Source organism: Balearica regulorum, chromosome 1 (genome assembly GCF_011004875.1).
Source record: "Balearica regulorum gibbericeps isolate bBalReg1 chromosome 1, bBalReg1.pri, whole genome shotgun sequence".
In the NCBI taxonomy this organism is placed as follows: domain Eukaryota; kingdom Metazoa; phylum Chordata; class Aves; order Gruiformes; family Gruidae; genus Balearica; species Balearica regulorum.
The window spans coordinates 59,892,676-59,910,452 of record NC_046184.1 but is presented as its reverse complement, the minus strand read 5'-3'; the positions used below and the strand labels follow the sequence as shown (position 1 = coordinate 59,910,452).

Sequence of the window (17,777 nt, the reverse complement as noted above, 5' to 3'; positions counted from 1 at the left end):
AATTTTGCCAACGGAGTTTAACGCCCAGGCAGCAGTAGGCTCTCCTTGGCATTTTTGTTTTTTAGAATAACATCTAAACCGGTAATACACTGAAGAGGAGAGAAGAGAGAAAAGCCGCCCAACCAAACCACTCCGCACAGCAGGTGGCAGCGAGTGCGCTGAAATCACTCCCGCCAGTATCTCATCTAGGCACGGCGGGAATAAGCCACTTCAGGGGACGAGCCGCTGCGGAACAGCAGCACGGCACCACGAATAACGGAGCCGAACGCGACCAACGGCCGCCAGAGCCTCCCGCCAACCGACAACTCCCCGCACGCGGATGGCGCTGGTGCGACTCTTTCCGCGCACGCGCGGGGCTCAGTCCGAACGCCCAATCATCGATCGCGACCGCGCAGGTCACGGCATGGCACGCCGAGGCACCGATCGGGCACGCAGCTAGCGGCGCGCTGTGGAAACGCCTTAGGCCCCGGGGGCGGTGCCGAGCGGGGGCGGTGCCGGGCGGGCTTAGGCGGTGCCGCGCCAACCAAAACAACGACACGCCCCGGCAGCCCTTGCGCCCGCTCCCGGCCGCCACCATCACCATCGCCGCCACCCGGCGGGGCCCGCTTGGGGCGCGAAGCGGGCACAGAGACCCGCCGCCGCCGCCGCCATGAAGCTTCGCGTGCGGGTGCAGAAGCGAACGGCTCCGCTGGAGGTGCAGGGGGCGGAGCCAACGCTGGGGGAGCTGCGCGCGCAGCTGCGCCGGGCCCTGCTGCCCGCCTGGGGGTACAGGTAGCGTGCGGAGCGAACCATTGTGCGTGTGCGGGGGGTGTTGGGGTGGCGGCCGCGCACACGCGGGGCTTGGGCCGGCGGGGCCGTACCACACGGTGCGGGGGGAGGGGTGGGGCGGCCCGGCCTGTCTCCCCAGCCCCCCCGCGGCGGCTCTGGCGCCCCCTGCGGGGCGGGTGGCGGGTGCCGGCGGCCCTCCGCGGCCCTGAGGGGTTGCGGTTCCTCCTCTGGCCGAGCGTGAGGGGCGCCGAGAGGAGGGGGCAGAGCGGCCGGGGCGCTGCCGGCTCCGGGGGAAGGCCCGCGGTGTGAGGGCGAGGCGGTTGGTAGGCCCGTGTGCGGGACACACACACACACACACACCCCCCAGGGCTCCGCCCGGGGGCCGGGCAACACATCACAGGGTGGGAAGGGGGGTGTGTGAAAAGATCGCCGGCCTGGAGGTTTTACGCGGCTCGGGAGGGCACGGTGCCAGGGCTGGTGCAGGGCTTGGTAACGCCCGCTGGTGAGCGCCGTCCCGCGGATCTGCCGCAGCACCGGGGGTAGGGCCGCGGGTCCCTACCGCTTCGGCCGCGGTTTGCTTCCCGGCCCTTGGCTGCAGAAGAGGAAGGTAAAACTTCGGGAAACGCTTTGCTGCGAAATACGGATTGCAGCTCAGTCAGAGCCGACTTAAAGTTGCGTGTGGCCTTTACGTTACAAAAATTGTTGTAGGGTGTCAGTTTTATAGTTCTGCAGGCTTCTTAGAGAAACTCTGCGTTTAAATTTCATAAATCTTTTACCTATAAAGAACTCATGGCAGTCTTTGTAGGAGAGTAAAGTCTGCAAAATCAGTTTAAGAAATTCCTACAAGAAGGGGCTCATTTTCTAATGGTGGCTAACGGGTTTGTATTCACAAACCTTTAATTAGGTACGATGTACTGGTTTTTCACTGGTGAAACACACGTTTGGTAGCACTGCACTGTGCTGCATAGCAGTGTGGGCAGGACACATCTGAAGTTGCCGCTTGTCTTGCCACAGTGGGTGCGTCTTGTAGCTGATACTGCATAGCTGCTTCCGTGCTAACCAGTTACATTTCTATTTGTTGGTGGTTTTTTTTTTTGTAAGCATCTTTACTCATTACGCTTATTTGCAACTGGTGTGCTGCAAGACTATCTTGTTTTTAAATAATCTCAGCCAACAGTTTATTTAAAACTTGTTTTGCTAGGTCTGATGTCTTCTGATTTGGAGGGCACTTGTCTGGTTTCCTTCATAACTGTTTTATGAGCAATTGCTGTAAATGAAGTTACACCTACCAGGCAGCTGCAGCTACTTAAAATGTACTTGGAGATAAACGTGGGGGAAATAATTTCATACCATATTTCTTCCTCACTCTTCCTTTAGTATATAGCTAATTAATAATGGATTAAACCCCAGGGCATAGTACTGTTGTAGTATGCAGTATGCATTTCTAACTATATCTCTGTGTGCAGTTACCCAGGTGCAGCCAACCGTGTTTCCTCTTTTTTTTTTTTTCCTCTGTTTTGCAGTTCTGATACCAAGTTTTCAATAACATTGAACAGAAAAGATGCTCTCACAGAAGATCAGAAGACCTTAGCTTCATATGGGATTGTTTCTGGTGATTTGATATGCTTATTACTAGAAGAAGCAGATGGACAACCCAACCTACCTCCTCCTCCACCTTCTACTCCTCCCCCACTTGAGAATGGTCATGAGCCGTCCACCTTGATCCCCAACAAAAGTCAGGCCCACAGACTGAAAGAAGAAGGGCAGAATGAGCAATCTGACAACCAGAAAGCTCAGCTGGAAGCTCAAAAGAGTGAGGAGAGGGTAAGTACATGAGAATTGCCCTGTGCAACACAAGGTAAAAAAGAAGGTATCTTGTTATGTCAGTTGCTATATTATATCTCTACAGAATATTTGGCTCCTTATACTTGTCTGATATATAGCCAGTTATTTGGATGGAAATTTGTCTCCATTGTATAATTAGCTGTGACATAGAAGCTAGTCAGCGACCCTGAGGTGTTTCAGCTCTGACATTTTTACAGGATTGAATGTTTTTGCTGAAACATGCACTTTCCATAAGTATGTTAGGAGTGTGTTTCTTACCTGCCTCAGTGCTGCCTTCTCGAGGAAACTGATTCTAGGTACTGAACAAATGCAACAGGGACTGCCTGTCGGAAACGCCGCTCACTAGATAAGCGCACGATTCCTTTCTACTGGGTTGTAACACTTCCCTGTGGTTCAGGCGGCCTGCCATAGAGTGAGACCTGTCTGTCTTGTGTATGAAGGCTGTGTTGCTGAGATAGCTCCTGCCTCATGCTTCGTAGGTGTACATCTGAATGACCCCGTATGTTTTGTGCAGCTAATAGGCACATTTTTTCATATTACTCAGTGGTTTATTTCTCTGACAGTACATACAATAGTTACGCAGATAACAGCTCCCACCACCTGCTGGGTCCTGTAGTGAATGGATCCTCCCTAGAGGAGGCTCTGCAGGTACAGCCTAGTGCCATGGCCTATCTTGTTATACGGTCTTGTCTGGTTTAGGCCAAATCTTGAGAAGGTGGGAGGAAATTGTCTTCCAACATCCTTTCAAAGCAAGTAGTTTTTTTGTTTTGGAATGAATTTCAAATACAAAATGTCTCTTAATACAACCTTTGTATGACGTCTTTTAAAATACTGTTTTATGTTTTATGAAAATTAAGATTTAGGATACAAATAATTGTAAGTGATGAAGGAAAATGTAGTTGGACCGTTGTCCCATTGATTCTTGTCAGGAGCAATAGTCCTTACATGGTGCTGTGGGCGTGCAAGCTCCTTACGTGTGTCAGTCAGACCATAGTAAGGTGTGCAGAAGTATATGTTTCATATTTATTTAGTATTTGAAGGCAAGCTGAAAGATTCTCACATCTTCCTCCAAAATTGCGGTGGGAGATGACAGGAAGATTTCTAAGCAACTAAGTGTCATTGTAGAAGAGCTCTAGAAGTCTGAAAATCTATGTTTAACTGGGGCCATGTCAGTTGCTGTTAATGAGAGAAGGGAAGTTCCACGGGTGGAACTCGTACAAACATATGGGTGTCTTGTGCCATTGGGCATGGATGTGGGGGAGGAGTGGCTACAGCTCCTTTAAACTCCCTTTCCCCCCAGCCCCTTTACTGACCCTTCCCTTAGGTGAATCTGCTTATAGTTTTCATTCGCTACTTTTTTTTTTTAATGTGTCTGTGGGTTGTTTTATCAGTTAACATAATAATATGGTGTGATTTTGGTAGAAGAAAGGAAGCCACAAAAAAACCCACAGTGCCTGTCAAGTGTCAGCAGATATATTCCATTGATGAGGGTTTTTTTTTCCAGCTATTTGGGCCTGTTGTGTTTCTAAGCAGACCAAGTTACCATTTTTTGGTTATTTGCCATGCATGTTGGCTATATTTAAATAAATGGTGGTACTACAGTGAGTAAATTATACCTTTGTATGTTGCAGAAATTCTGATGAAAGTTTAGTATATTCTCACTTTGACTTCAAGTAGTATGTATAATCAAATGACCCTTTTAAGAAGGACTTGCATTATAAATATAAAAAATATGGAGGCTATGTGTATAATCCCAGTCTCCAGCTGGGATGCTAGAAAATGGAAATGTAACAAATGTGTAAAACTTGCATGAGAAATCAGTTGAGTAGACTTGGTGCCTGTGAGGACTGGAATAAGCAGACAAGTAATATTGAGATATATATATATAAAAAAAGTGTAATTTTCTGAATGAAGGTGTATTTTACTTTCCCTTGAAGGCAGGATCCAGCCTAGAATTTCCTTCTGAATTAGTCCCAGAAGATGTTGACCTGGAAGAAGGAACAGGTTCCTATCCCTCCGAACCCATGCTGTGCAGTGAAGCTGCTGATGGTGAAATACCACATTCCTTAGAGATGCTCTACCTTTCTGCTGAGTGTACCAGTGCCACTGATGCCTTGATCGTTCTAGTACACCTTCTCATGATGGAGACAGGCTATGTACCTCAGGTAGGCGCACAACCAATCAGGAGATTTCTTGTTCGGTATGATAAAGCTGTGGAATATCATGGGAATGTGTGATATAAGATGCATCTCAGGATCCACTTCTGGGTTTGTACATGTCTGTCAACAGCAGGAGCTGCTGAAGTATCAGCTTCTCTGATTTGCCTGACCAGGAAGCCTTAAGGCTAGAGAATAGAGCAGATTTTAGGTGTGAGAGAAGTGGCCTGTCCCCATGTTTCTTTTAGTCCTCAGCCTCACTAGGACCCAGCTGGTAACCTCCTGTTTCTGCTTTATATTGTTGAGCTTGTGTAGTTGTGCTTAGACTGTAGCACTTCCTCGAAGCGCTACCTTAAGCATCAGTATCACCTCAATGGTATCCTGTTCAAATGGTGGTTAACAAGGCCTAGGTCTGACAAAATGTTGTTTCCAATTCCGTATTCATTTCAGCTGAGTTAATTTAGGCTTTTGCTCCACTAACCTACAGAGGTATCTTAACTTGTAGTCAAGCACCTACAGCGGTACCTCTGTACAATGTATGAATTCGCCTTTTCCCTTTAGATTTTCAGATTTGCATTGTATGTTTACTCATGCATGGCTAAACATGAAAAAAAAAAAAAGATTTGGTCTCAGGGAAGGTGTTTAAATTATCATGTTTTTTACTGCAGTGGGGGATCAGTTTAGGTGTCCGGTTGACCAATACCAGTTTAATAAATTTAAGTTAATTGTGTTTCTGTAGCCTGAAATACTATCTGAAGAATACATTGGCAACTGGGAAGAAAGTTTGTTTATGTCAGTCAGTAGGCTTGGAAGTAGGGAAGATGATTGCTGTGCAGATTTAAGGGGAAAGAGAGAGTCTGCTTGTACTTGGGATTATGTTGTGTCCCCCTCTGGGATTCCATCTGTCTGGTTGAGCCCCAGCTGGCAACTAAGCACACCCACGTGGCAACACCACACAGCTGCCCGCTCATTCCTTCCTCCCCCGCCTGCCCGGTGGGATGGAGAGGAGAATTAGAAGAAAAAAAAAAAACCAACTTGTGGGTTGGGATAAGGACAGTTTCATAGGACAGCAAAGAGAGAGGAAAATAACAACAACAGTGCTAATAAAAGAGTATACAAAGCTGGTGATACGCAATGCAATTTGCTCACCAATCAGAACCTGATACTCAGCCTGTCCCCGAGCCGCAGTCCCTCCTCCCTGGCCAGCTCCGCACTTATATACTGAGCATGACATCATATGGTATGGAATATCCCTTTGGCTGGTTTGGGTCAGGTGTCCTGGCTGTGTCCCCTACCAGCTTCTTGTGAAAATTAACTCTATCCTAGCAAAAAAGCAGGACACCATATTTTCATATTGAATTGAAAAGAAACACTGTTAGTCCACTCAGATTTTTTTTTTTTTAATGGATTTTAAGCTGTGATTCTTCAAGCCCTGTCAGACCTCATAACTTCACAGAAAAGGTGCAATAACATGTTTTTCATGCAGTAAGTTAACGTACATACAGCAGTTGTCAGAATGCTGGAATAAATGACAGAATGAAGTACATGTCTTAAAGAAATAGGTGTGAGTCTGCTCACCGAACAACCTTCCCTGTCAGAAACTGGGACAGGACAGAAAATTACGAAACTTCTCCTTAGATTTGCTGTTAGTCCTGGGGAAAATAGTATATAATGATGCAATTATAGTCTGTGTCGTAACGCACATTGGGACTAAACTAAGATTTGAATTGCAAGCAGCATTCTCGAATTTCCTAACTTTTAATTCTCTTTTTTCACCTCTTAGTCTTGGTACATTGCTAAAGTATGGCAGTGTTATTTCTGTGTTTTTAGGGGACAGAAGCCAAGGCGGTGTCTATGCCAGAGAAATGGAGAGGGAATGGTGTTTATAAGCTACAGTACACACATCCCCTTTGTGAAGAAGGTTGTGCTGGTTTGACTTGTGTGCCTTTGGGAGATCTTGTTGCTATTAATGGTAAGTTAGCCAAGTTTTTATCCTGGATGGGCATTGCTAAATATGGCAGTTGTTTAGCAAGAGAAAACTTAAATGTGCTCTTGTGCACTCTATTTAGAACTGCACCTTGATTATCCAGGTTTCTGAGGTGCAAGAGATGCTGGATATTCTTGGCATTTCCTGTCTCTGTGTTAACTGTTTCCCTCCCTCTAACCATAACAGGTCAGTCCTTAGGGGATTCAGCTGGCCTTTTCATTGCAATGTTGCAAAAATCTGTTTCTTGTCTTATTTGGTAGGAACTTTGGTATACATTGCCACACATTAAAAGAGAGATTTGCTCCAGCTACAATGTTTTTGTCTTGTCTCATGTTCTTTGCAAGACTTAAAAACAACTTCCAGGCTATGTATTCTTTAGTTTTAATGTATAATCTTTCCTGTAGCACACTAACAGTTTAACTGTGTTCTCAAAAATTGTGTTTAGTTTAAGCTATTCAGTCCAGAAAATTTAGGGAAGTCTAATTTTTTTGAAGCAACTTCCATATCACTTGGTGTTTTTTTGGAATTCTTTTGTTTGTCTTTTTGTGTTTGGTTTTTTTTTTCTTCCTTTTTCATACTTTATTTACCATTTGAGCAATTCCACATTTTTGCAGAACCAATATTAAACTGGGACTTGATTCTAATGTCAAAATATCTTTGATTAAAATTTTTATGTTTATTTGTAAAACTTGTAAGTGATTATGCCAATTTGTATAAGCACATACATTTTCTTGGACCAAAAGTTTTAACCAATTCAGGTTAAGTTTAGATTTATGCCAGTGTTATAACTACCATGCAAATAGTGTTCGTATAGATTGTTGAGTCTTTCTCTCGTTAATATTTCTTTAATGACTGGGTTATAATAATGGTTTGCAGTTTACTTCTTTTAGCTGTGTTACATCTCTTTGCATGTGATTGAACTGTTGAAGGCAATGCTTGGTTTCTGTCACCAAGATCTTTGTTTATTCCCTGCTATTTTCAGTTCCATTTCATTTTTCTGAAGTTTTTATTTGTCTAGCTGCTTGCTGTAGTTGGGTATTTTACTTGAGGAAATCTGGTAAGGGAGGAAAGTAAAACTCCTCCGAGGGATAAGGCAGTAATTAAGTTATCTTTGTCATCTCTCAATGTGTTTTAAATTTTGATATTTTTTTTTTCTTATATTTGCAGCAACATTAAAAATCAACAAAGAGATAAAAGGTGTGAAGAGAATACAACTATTGCCAGCATCCTTCATTTGCTTTCAGGAGCCAGGTATGACTGAACTATGATATTCATAGTAGTAAACTGAAAAGTAAGGAAGTCACACAATGAGGAAGGCTATACTTCAGTAGAGGACCAAATAGGTAAAGAATAGCAAAAAAGAATAAAAATGTGGTTACCATTTAGGCAAGTCATAGCTTTGTGGTAAAAGGAATTCAGAGTATAGCCATTTACGCACATTTTGTTGTTGAAACAATTTGAATTTATTGGGTTAACTGTGTAAGGAAAGAACCTTGTAAAGCCTGAGTCATCCTCTGGCACATATGCCTGTTGTTTATGGGATCCTAAGCATATGTGTGAATCTCTGGGGCAGTGATGCTGGATTATACCCCGTTTCTGCCTGGCAGTTCAGGACTTCAGAGGCTGGTGGTACCTACACTCTTGTTGTGGCACTGTAACTGTTACATTCTTTTTTGTCAGAAAACATGTGCTGACCACATAGCTCTCTCCAGAATGCCAAAATTAGAGGGAAAACTAAGATGGGGGAGGGGAGAAGGGCAGATAGATGTGGATCCTTGTGAGCACAGACCTGACTAGCCTTTTGTTCTCTGAAGCATATGAATTGCTTTGTTGGCAGTTGAGGCTGGCCATGTCCTACGCTGTGTCCTGGGTAGCCCCAGCTGCTGATGTATTAGTCTAGTCAAAAGGCTTTAGAAGAGAAACTGAGCACCGAAATGTGTCCGGTATAACTGTAGAGTCTTCTGGCTCCTCTTTATTCAGAGAATGGAATGGAAGAACATTCTTGTCAAAAAAATGAATATTGCAGGCATTTACAACATAGGTGCATGTTACACGTGAGCTTTGAAATCTGACAAAAGAAACTCTGACAGCTTGAGAGTCAGTTTGTTTCTGAAGAACTCTAGTATTTCTCTTAATGGTGCTTTGTAAGGCCAAAGGAAGGCCTAGCCTGACCATGGAACTGGTCTGTAGTTTGTTGATGAATTACTTTTTGCATGACTGTTACACTCTAACTGCTCCCATCAAGATTACAAGCAGATTACAGTTCTGCTTATAAGAAAACCATAATTCTTCCACTCTTTTATATAATTTTTGCATTATAACCTCCTGAAGTTAAGCTTTTTACCTCTCTTCTTTGATAGAAAAGGTTGCAGGTGTTTACAAAGACCTTCAGAAATTATCCCGTCTCTTTAAAGACCAGCTGGTTTACTCTCTTCTGGCTGCTGCCCGACAAGGTGAGAGAAAACATTTACAATTAGAGATGATACTTCGTTTTTTGAGGATGGAAAGAAGGGGGTCTATCTAAAGCCTTGAAGAAAAAGTGTTAGAAACAGCTGTTCAGTGATGGGTATATAAAGAGTAAGCACAAAGTAATCTATACATTCTAAAGAAATTATTATATTAATCTTTGTATCTCAGAAAATATTAATATAATGATAGTTGCCTGGGTTTAATTTTTGATTGTTCTAGTCTCACTTAAGAGACTGGAGTGGGTGTTTTCCACACTTAGCGATGAGAAAATCATACCACAGTAACTTTGTGGCAGTAGTTCTGTAGTTTTAGTCCATTTCTTTGTCAAAGCAGAAAAATTTATATAGCATCATATTTGGAAGTCTAACCCCAGGAATGATCTTCTCAGGGCTTGGCAAGGATGGTAGGAAGTAACCCAAGATGGTGTTTGTGGAGCAGTAGGAAGCCAGGCTTTCTCTGTATAGGTATTGCCATAAAAGGTCTCAGCTTTGTATTCTGAAGACTATTCAATGGAATTCCCTCTAGACTTCAGTGTGTGAAGGTTTTATGTGAGGCATGTGCTCTGTATTTAATGTGTTTGGTTTTTTTTAAATTGGGCAGGTCTTTTTTCTTTACCTATTCCTTTGTTCTGTAGCCTATAGACATAGGTGTGTGGAATGTTTTTTAGGCTTAGTGGTCAACAGTGGTCAGTATAAAGTGCCATTTGCCCTATTTTGTGCACTCTGTAAGTGTACTTGGAGTTGCAAGAGATCTGTTTTATAAGAAGGCACGTCACAGTACTTTCCAAGAAAAGTGGTGTAACTCAGGCATCAAAGGGAAATGATTTAAGGGAAAGATTATAATGTCCTTTCTTTCTTTTAGGGTCTTTAGAGATAGACTAAACTCTGCACCACTTAAGTAATGCTTCTATTTTCTCCACTTTGTAGCTCTGAACTTGCCAGACGTGTTTGGGTTAGTGGTCCTTCCTCTTGAGCTCAAGCTTCGGATTTTCAGACTTCTGGATGTCCGTTCACTCATCTCTCTTTCTGCTGTTTGCCGTGATCTTTACACAGCTTCCAATGACCAGCTTCTGTGGAGGTTTATGTATCTGCGAGATTTCCGAGGTAATGTCGAGACGCATGTTTTTCTAATTACATTCTCATGTGAACAGGGGGATTAATCTGACTGATTTTGATAAGAGGCTCCGCAGGCAATCACTTTCAATTTTTGAACACTGAGTAAATGCAGTCATTTGTGATGCTAACCAGTGCAGTTGGTCAGGTGTAGTTCAGGTGGACGTGCAGTTTTCTGCCAGGAAAACTGATGACAATCTGTGGAGCCATTACTGATGGACCACATAGTTCTTCCCATTGTGTGGTGCAGACTTCCCTTGTTTTCATCTGTTTCCCTGGCTACCTTGGTGTACTAGCTATTGCAGATATTAGGCAGAGGGAAGAGATATTCCTGCTATTAATTTCTCACAAGAGATTGAAGAAATAAGGCGATCAAGGGAAGTGCTGTCAGGAGTCAAAGATGGGGACTGTTAGTGGGATTTCTCTACTTATCCTTATATCCCCACTATACTTATTACAGTAACTTTTGGAGATGATGTTTTATGTAGAATGGGTCTGCAAGTAGATTACCTATTGAATGTCCCTGGAGCTTTATATTTTTAAGATGCATTATCTTTATTAAAAATGTACTGACGAAAAGTGGGTTTTGCATCTCTTGATTGTTCTGCAGTTCTGACAAAACTGTGGACATCTGTGGCATGAATGCTACTTAAAATAGATTGCTGCTCTTACTTTTTTTGCTTCTCTTTGTAGATCCTGTTGCAAGGCCTCGTGACACAGACTGGAAAGAAGTAGGTGGCTTTTTTATGTAATCTCTCTGAGATTATTCTCCACATGCTAATTTGAGAATAAAACATAGACTTTGGGAGGCGGTAACTTCTGAGTTAAACTTTAGTTTAGAAGTGTGGTGGTCTGTGTACACATGTTGAGTTTGGTCAGATTAAGAGAAAACAGCATCAACAAATTACGTGGGTTAGAGGTCTTCCAGGGGTGCCGTGTTTGGTCTTTGGTAGGCAGCGGAGTTGCTGTTCTGGGTTTTGAGGCTGGTGAGGAGTGCTTTTCAGCGAAGTACTGCAGAACTGAATGCAGTTGCTGGAGGTGGAACACAGCTTTAAAATGCCTTTGTTTCTGTTTGCAGCTATACAAGAAAAAGTTGAAACAGAAGAAGGAGGCCCTGCGATGGAGACACATGATGTTTCTGCCCCCTACACCTCATCCAATCCCCTTTCATCCCAACCCATTCTATCCTAATCCCTTTCCTCCCAACCCATTCCCGTCAAACCCAATCTATCCCCCAATGATTATTGGTGGAGAATATGATGAGAGACCAGCACTTCCATATGTTGGAGACCCAATTAACTCACTCATTCCTGGCCCAGGAGAAGCACCGGGCCAGTTTCCTCCATTCAGACCACATTTTGACCCAATTGGTTCCTTGCCTGGAGCAAACCCAATACTTCCAGGACGAGCTGGTCCCAATGACAGGTTTCCACCTAGACCCAGCCGGGGCCGCCCCATGGACATTCGCCGTGCGTTCATTTGATTGCTGCTTTTTCCTTCAGTGAGTTTTCTAGTCCCCGAGCTTGCTTTCTAACTGCAGGAGATTGCAAATCCCAGGCACTAACATCTGCCGTCTCTTCAGATTGTGGCAAGAACGTGTGTGCATGGTAAAAGGGTTGGGTTTAGTTTATGCTCTGGTAGTACTGCACCACCTGACACTAAGGTCTATTTCATGAAGAGCTACAACTTAGGACAGTTTGTTCTGCTTCCCCCGCTTTGCTCTTAATCATCTGTGAAGTGCTACTTAGAGACCAGAAGGATACTGGCCAAATATTTGCTGCATCAGATAAAGAGCACTTTAAATACAAACCATATACTTGTCTGTCTTATTTGAAGATTTTATTGAATTGCCAGGAAAAATGATGTTGTTTAAAATCTACCTGGCTAATAATCTTTATTAACAAAAAAATCTACCATGTTCCACATAGAACAGGGTACTACCACTGTTACGGTAGATGTGCGTTCATGGAAATTTTCAAAGGTGACATTTCCTTTTCCCTTTAATGTTTCATTAGGTAAAAAGCATTTTTGTATTGTTACTTAATACACAAAGAATACAGGGAAGGGATTTTCTTTACAATGGAAATATTAGAACACAATTTTGTTTTACAAACAACTGAGTAAAGTCATGCTACAGTGCAAGTCTGAACAGAAGCAGAGCAATTTTACAAAGAACCAGCAGCAAAACTTTGTCTTTCTCCTTGACTTTAGAAATAAGGAGCTGTAGTACATGGCTGCGTTTACTGTGTGTGAACTAAAACTGGTGCAAAAATAAACATTTCCTCTTGCCTAACTTAAGGAATTAAATAGGTTAACCTGGTTGCAGTGGAAATGGGATCACAGTAGGAGAAGCAGAATGAGTTCTCCCTTTACTGCAGTAAGCTCCATTTAATTCCATTACTTCAGTATCAAAATACATCTTGCCAAGAGGAAATGTGTTGTAGCATGTTATGAGCACCTTTCAAGTCTTGTCTTACTAACTAATGAACAACTCACAAGACCACTGTTAAAGTCTCCTGATGAGATCTGCAGGCTGATGCTGGAGCTCAATTAAAGGAAGACTGGAATGACTAAACTTTGCTAGAACATTTTGTTTCTTACGTATTTTTTTAAGATGGATTGATCTTAGTGTTTCTATAAATGTACATGGTACTGATGACTGTTGTGACAGCTGATACTATTTTCTAAAATCTTTCTGAAATTCCAACAGTGGAAATGGAATGACATTTCCTGTTAAATACAAGCTAGTTAATCAGTAATACTTATGTGCTTTTTCAGGTGATATTTCAGTGATTCATCTTCTTGTTTTGTATAAAATCAGCTGACTTCAGTAGGGTCACGAAGCTTTGCCATTAACTCCAGTGGAAGTAAAATATAATACTTTATTTTGCTGTCAGAAGTTGTATGGCTTCTTTCTTCCCTTTTCTACTTCACAGCAATGGCATACCAGTGCAAATCCTGCCATAATTAAACACCTAAGAGCGTGTCTTTGTAGAGTCTGGGAACATTGGTTTCCCTTCAATACCAAGAGTAGCCTTAATTTTTAACATTCGCCTCCAGTGGTTGAATTGCCTCGTTCCAACAGAATTCTCACTGAAGTGTATAGTCTGGCCTCTTAGAGCTTGCAGTGATTCTTTCGCATCCACTGGCTATGAAAAGGAGAAGGGAAATCTACACTGTGTTGGTCTTGCACCATTTTCACTTGTGATGAGTGCTTCAGAAATGCATACATAATACTCAGATAAGGTTATGCAGCTTTAACTGATAAAATAATTTGCAACTTACTCTTTTCACTTTTTTTTTTAAAGCTATTTCTGGGAACAATGATTTCTATGTGTGTGAGATACGTTAATTTTGTGGTGCCAATGATACTTGCGTTACCCATGCCTTGATGACAGCCCTGTTGCTTGCTCTGCTGATGTGCCCCATGCTGCTCTGGAGTTGGGCCCTCTCTGCCATGAAGACAACCTCCTCATGCTCCTGCCAGCCTGGTTCCACAGGTTGGTTGTCCTGGATTTTGTCATTGGAATGTTTGGTTTTGAAGAAATGAACTCAACCTTTTACATATACACCACTAAGTGACCTGAAGAGATCCCTTCCCTTTCTTCATTGTTCCTTCACAATGTAGTAAAGGTATTGTGAGCCAAAGATAAAGGAACCTGACTTAACTTCAACTGTCAAGTTCCTAAAGAGGAGTTCCCTTTATTCATAAAACAGGATATGAAATATAAAGTGCATGTCTTGGGACAAACAGTGTAAAATTAGAAGACAAAACAGAGGAAATACTTGAAAACTAGCTGTTTGTTTTGTTTACTCACCAGCTCCTAAGTCAGGTATGTGTATCGTCGTTTGCGAACTCGTAGAAGAGACATCACAGAGGATGAAATGCCTGAAGATGGGCATTTCTTATCTGTACCCAGGACTGTGAGGGTTGCTACTAACAGTCACTTGGAAATGAGGAACTGTTGTCCTTGGCTTTTCTACTTACTGTTTTATCTTATTTGTGAAAATTAAATCAACCAGATGAAGTAACTGGGTCATATGCAGGGTGTAAGGTCTTCTGTACCTGCCTGTGATTAGTGAAAGAGAAGGAAATACCGCTGCAGTTACGAGCAGGACTGCTTTTCTTCTGAACCTTAGCTTTATACAAGACTTTGAGTTGCATGTGAACGTAAGTGACATTCCTCTTGAAATACCACACCTTTACAAGAAAGTCAAGATGTTTCTTGGTCTGTATCTAAACAGCAAAATGTAAACCAATTTTCCAGGTGGTGGATGTGAGTGGGTGTCATAGCTGCATCCCAGCTTCTCCTTGGGCTGGATCCAAACGTGCAAATCTGTTCATGTTTCCTGGCTTCCTTGTGAAGAAAGTTAAAGTATGCAGGATGAAAGGGAAGCTTTGACAGGTGCTCGTTTTTCACAGCTGTGTGGGAAAGATCCCAAGGCGTGCTGCGGGGCATGTCTGCCCTGTGACTTAAATGTAACTTCTGTTGACCAACTCTTCTGTTGCCTTCTTACTGCCCCTAACCCCAGCCATTATATACAGCTGTGGGCAAATGAGATCTGAGTCACTGCTGGGTATCAAGTCACCAGTGCTGTTCTGTTACTGTGCTCTGTTGGAAGACAGCCCTGCTGTGTTCAAATGCAGCATCAGCAAATGATCCAACCGTTGTGGTTTCAGTGATGAACTGAGGTCGATTTATGGGGCCATGCCATACTAGTCACTAGTTATTTTTTGTATAGGTTGGGCCAGTAAGACATAAAAAGATTCAGGGGATAGAGCAATTGAGGATTCTGGCAATAAACTTCTGTCTTTGTATCTCTGGTGACCATTTAGTAGGAAAAGGCATAAACCATGCTGAGGGAAGTGTTACAGAAGGAAATCCTCTCCCACCAGTGTTGTGTTACCTGCTCTCCATATAGTGGAGCCTGTTAATCTGCTATTGTTCTTGCCAGTGGGACAGTGATCACTCAAGGCCATTTGTCATTTGTTTATTGCTCCTGGAGACTGCAAAACAGCAGGGTCTGTTTTTTTTTTTTTCCTCAGACAATGACATGTATTTATGATGCTACGTTGTAAACTGCTTAGCAAACCTGGAAGGACAACACAGAACTGAGGGGGGTGGGAGGGAGAAGGTAAATCATCAGGGAGTAGGGTGATTCTATAATACTGGACTTGAGGTATAAATCATTAATCCAGATGAGTCTCTCGAGAGCCTTCCAACCTGGAAAAGCTATGCTGTTACTTGCCTGAAAGTGCACAGGTCACAAAAGCCGTCATATGCGTAAAGGCCTGCTCAGGGGTAGGTCATACAAGATCCAGATGACTGCATTGGATTTAGATGTTCATTACAGGTGCTATGCAGGAGGGAATTGCTTGTTTGGCTTTATTCCCGCCAGTGTATCCTAAGATCCAAGATGGCAAATGCTGCTGTTGCTTTTGATGCTTTGGGGATCTCGTTGTTTAAGTGACAGCAAAGAACTGTGCCATTGGCTCAAATGCTTTTAACTTACTGACCTCTCTGCCTCCCTGGACGTTCCTATGTGTCATCAAGGTCAAGTTGCTGAGGGACGCACAAGCCTAACGTCTGGCTTTGAAGCTGTATGCACGGTTTGTGACTAAAGTACTTGACAAAACTTGAGGAAAAGTCGAGGAGGTGGGATGGGGACTGGTGCCTGCATTAGTTGTGTTAAAATAGAACTAGCACGGTGTAGGGGGTCAGTTCTCAGCTGGTAAAAATAGCCATAGAGACATTGGTTTACCCAGGGTGGGTTTTTTTTCAACTGTGAATATAGCTTGTGTCACTCCTGGTTTTTGCCATGTGCCAGTTCTAGTGAATGTGCTCATAGATGGCTTCATTCTGTGTTGCCAGCTTAGAGGAAAAGCATGCTTGGCAAAGATCCATCTCTTTTTCTTTGGAAGAATAATTGCTGGGGAGTGGTCGGGAAGGACTAATGCTGATCATTCCCTGCTTGGGGCACTCCCATATGTGCCCTCTCACGGCTTGGTGTCTGCACAGACCCCAGCTCATCTTATTTGTAAGGATAGTTTTCCTGTTCTACTGCAGGTTTGTCACGTTGCATTCATTTTTGCACTCACCCTAGTGAAGTCAATGGGGGTTCAAGGAGGGAGACAGGATTTCACTCCATCTCACCATTCAGTCGGTATTATGGAACACTCAGCACACAAGTATGTGCACTTCATCAGCTCTGCTATTAATTAAGCATGTTCCTGGGGGACATACTTAGCCAGATGTGACCAAGTCACCAAAGTGCTTGGAGTTTAGCTTGGTTTTGTCTGGAATTTATGTGAACTCTGAACATGAACTCTGGTGTTTCCAGGGGCAGGGGAAGAAGTTGTTTTTTTGTGTAGAAGGCCCATTTCTCAGGTTATTTTTGAACTAAGGCTACAGGGTTAGAACATGACATTTTTCTCTCAGAACTCAGGAATCACATGTAGGGGACATAAATGCAAAGTATGGAACAGAGATGTTTTATCTGCTATGAGCAGACTGATCTGGAACAAACCAGCAGTCCATCTGGATGACCTGCTCATGTAATCTTTGGTGCTTACTGATGTCTGGTATCATATTTAACTTGAATGTAGTTTTGCTCTGAAAAGTGACTTTTTATAAAGTTGGTATCATGAAGTTCCACAGTTCACTGTGTTTCCATGCGCAAGCATGCTCGCTTTATCAGTCAATGAATACTTACTCTTGACTCTGTCTTTGCACATCTGTTTCTGAAATAAGGTGGTGTTTTTTGTTTTTTTTTTTTTTTTTAGCTCAACCTCAGCAAGGATTCAGTAATTGGAAGTTAGCAATTGTATTGACTATATACAAATAAAAATAAAATCTAGTTTGCACTGTCATAACTGTTGGCTCCACATGGGTTAGCAAGAGTAAAATTTGCTTTACAATTCAGTCATTTGAACAGATGTGATTCTGATTATGCACAAAAAACAATGAAATAGTGCCACTTCTATACAGACACTTTTCAGACTTATTATAATATTTTCTTTGTATTAAAACAATTATAGTTTTCTAAATTCCCTTTACCCAGATGTTAGTTGTAAATTGCTGGGTACCACTGAGTGTATTGCAGGATGACATCAGGTATGCTGATATGAAGAGTGAGGGCTGACAAAAGCACAGATCCAGCTGCAGGGCTGTTAATCGGAAAACAGGCTAGCAAATGACTTCCTCAGGTTACGGATGGTCTCAGCTTTTGCTTCGTCTTCATTGGCATTTCCCCGCTGAGATGATTCAGATATGCTGAAGGTGTTTGTCAGGGACTGCGATTTGCTGAAATGGAAAACAGTGTTCAGACTCAGCAGGAGAAGGTGGTAGTTCAAAGCTGGCTACTGATGCTTTGTGTTCCATCACACAGGCAAATTCAAGGATAAAAGGAGAGGTAAGCAAGGAGAAACTCCACATGCTA

The 17,777-nt window shown here is 42.8% G+C and overlaps 2 protein-coding genes across 4 annotated transcripts in view; one reads left to right on the top strand and one right to left on the bottom strand.

The window, feature by feature from the left end:
• The first annotated feature begins 489 nt into the window (after positions 1-489).
• FBXO7 (F-box protein 7) lies at positions 490-13,785 on the top strand. Of its 2 annotated transcripts, XM_075753841.1 has the most exons (10): positions 490-771; positions 2,292-2,592; positions 4,551-4,778; positions 6,600-6,741; positions 7,924-8,007; positions 9,117-9,209; positions 10,152-10,328; positions 11,031-11,068; positions 11,416-11,838; positions 13,646-13,785. In XM_075753841.1, the coding sequence occupies exons 1-9, from the start codon at positions 650-652 to the stop codon at positions 11,818-11,820; spliced, it is 1,590 nt and encodes a 529-aa protein (XP_075609956.1). In that variant the 5' UTR covers positions 490-649; the 3' UTR covers positions 11,821-11,838; positions 13,646-13,785. The 2 variants fall into 2 exon arrangements, with proteins under 2 accessions (XP_075609956.1, XP_075609946.1); XM_075753831.1 differs by lacking the exon at positions 13,646-13,785 and having other exon boundaries at positions 11,416-13,236.
• Positions 12,154-17,777, bottom strand: part of SYN3 (synapsin III) — a 203,255-nt gene continuing 197,631 nt past the window's right edge. For both annotated transcript variants that reach the window (XM_075753811.1, XM_075753818.1), the window contains one exon: positions 12,154-17,641. In XM_075753811.1, coding sequence (XP_075609926.1) covers positions 17,509-17,641 — 133 coding nt within the window. In that variant the 3' untranslated portion in view covers positions 12,154-17,508. The remainder of the gene's footprint in view (positions 17,642-17,777) is intronic.

Excerpts from the sequence above, each read along its gene's own strand:
- FBXO7 (XM_075753841.1), top strand. The coding sequence starts at position 650 with ATGAAGCTTCGCGTGCGGGTGCAGAAGCGAACGGCTCCGCTGGAGGTG. Across the intron at positions 2,593-4,550 it reads CTCAAAAGAGTGAGGAGAGG|GCAGGATCCAGCCTAGAATT; the intron begins GTAAGTACATGA and ends TTTCCCTTGAAG. Across the intron at positions 9,210-10,151 it reads TCTGGCTGCTGCCCGACAAG|CTCTGAACTTGCCAGACGTG; the intron begins GTGAGAGAAAAC and ends TCCACTTTGTAG.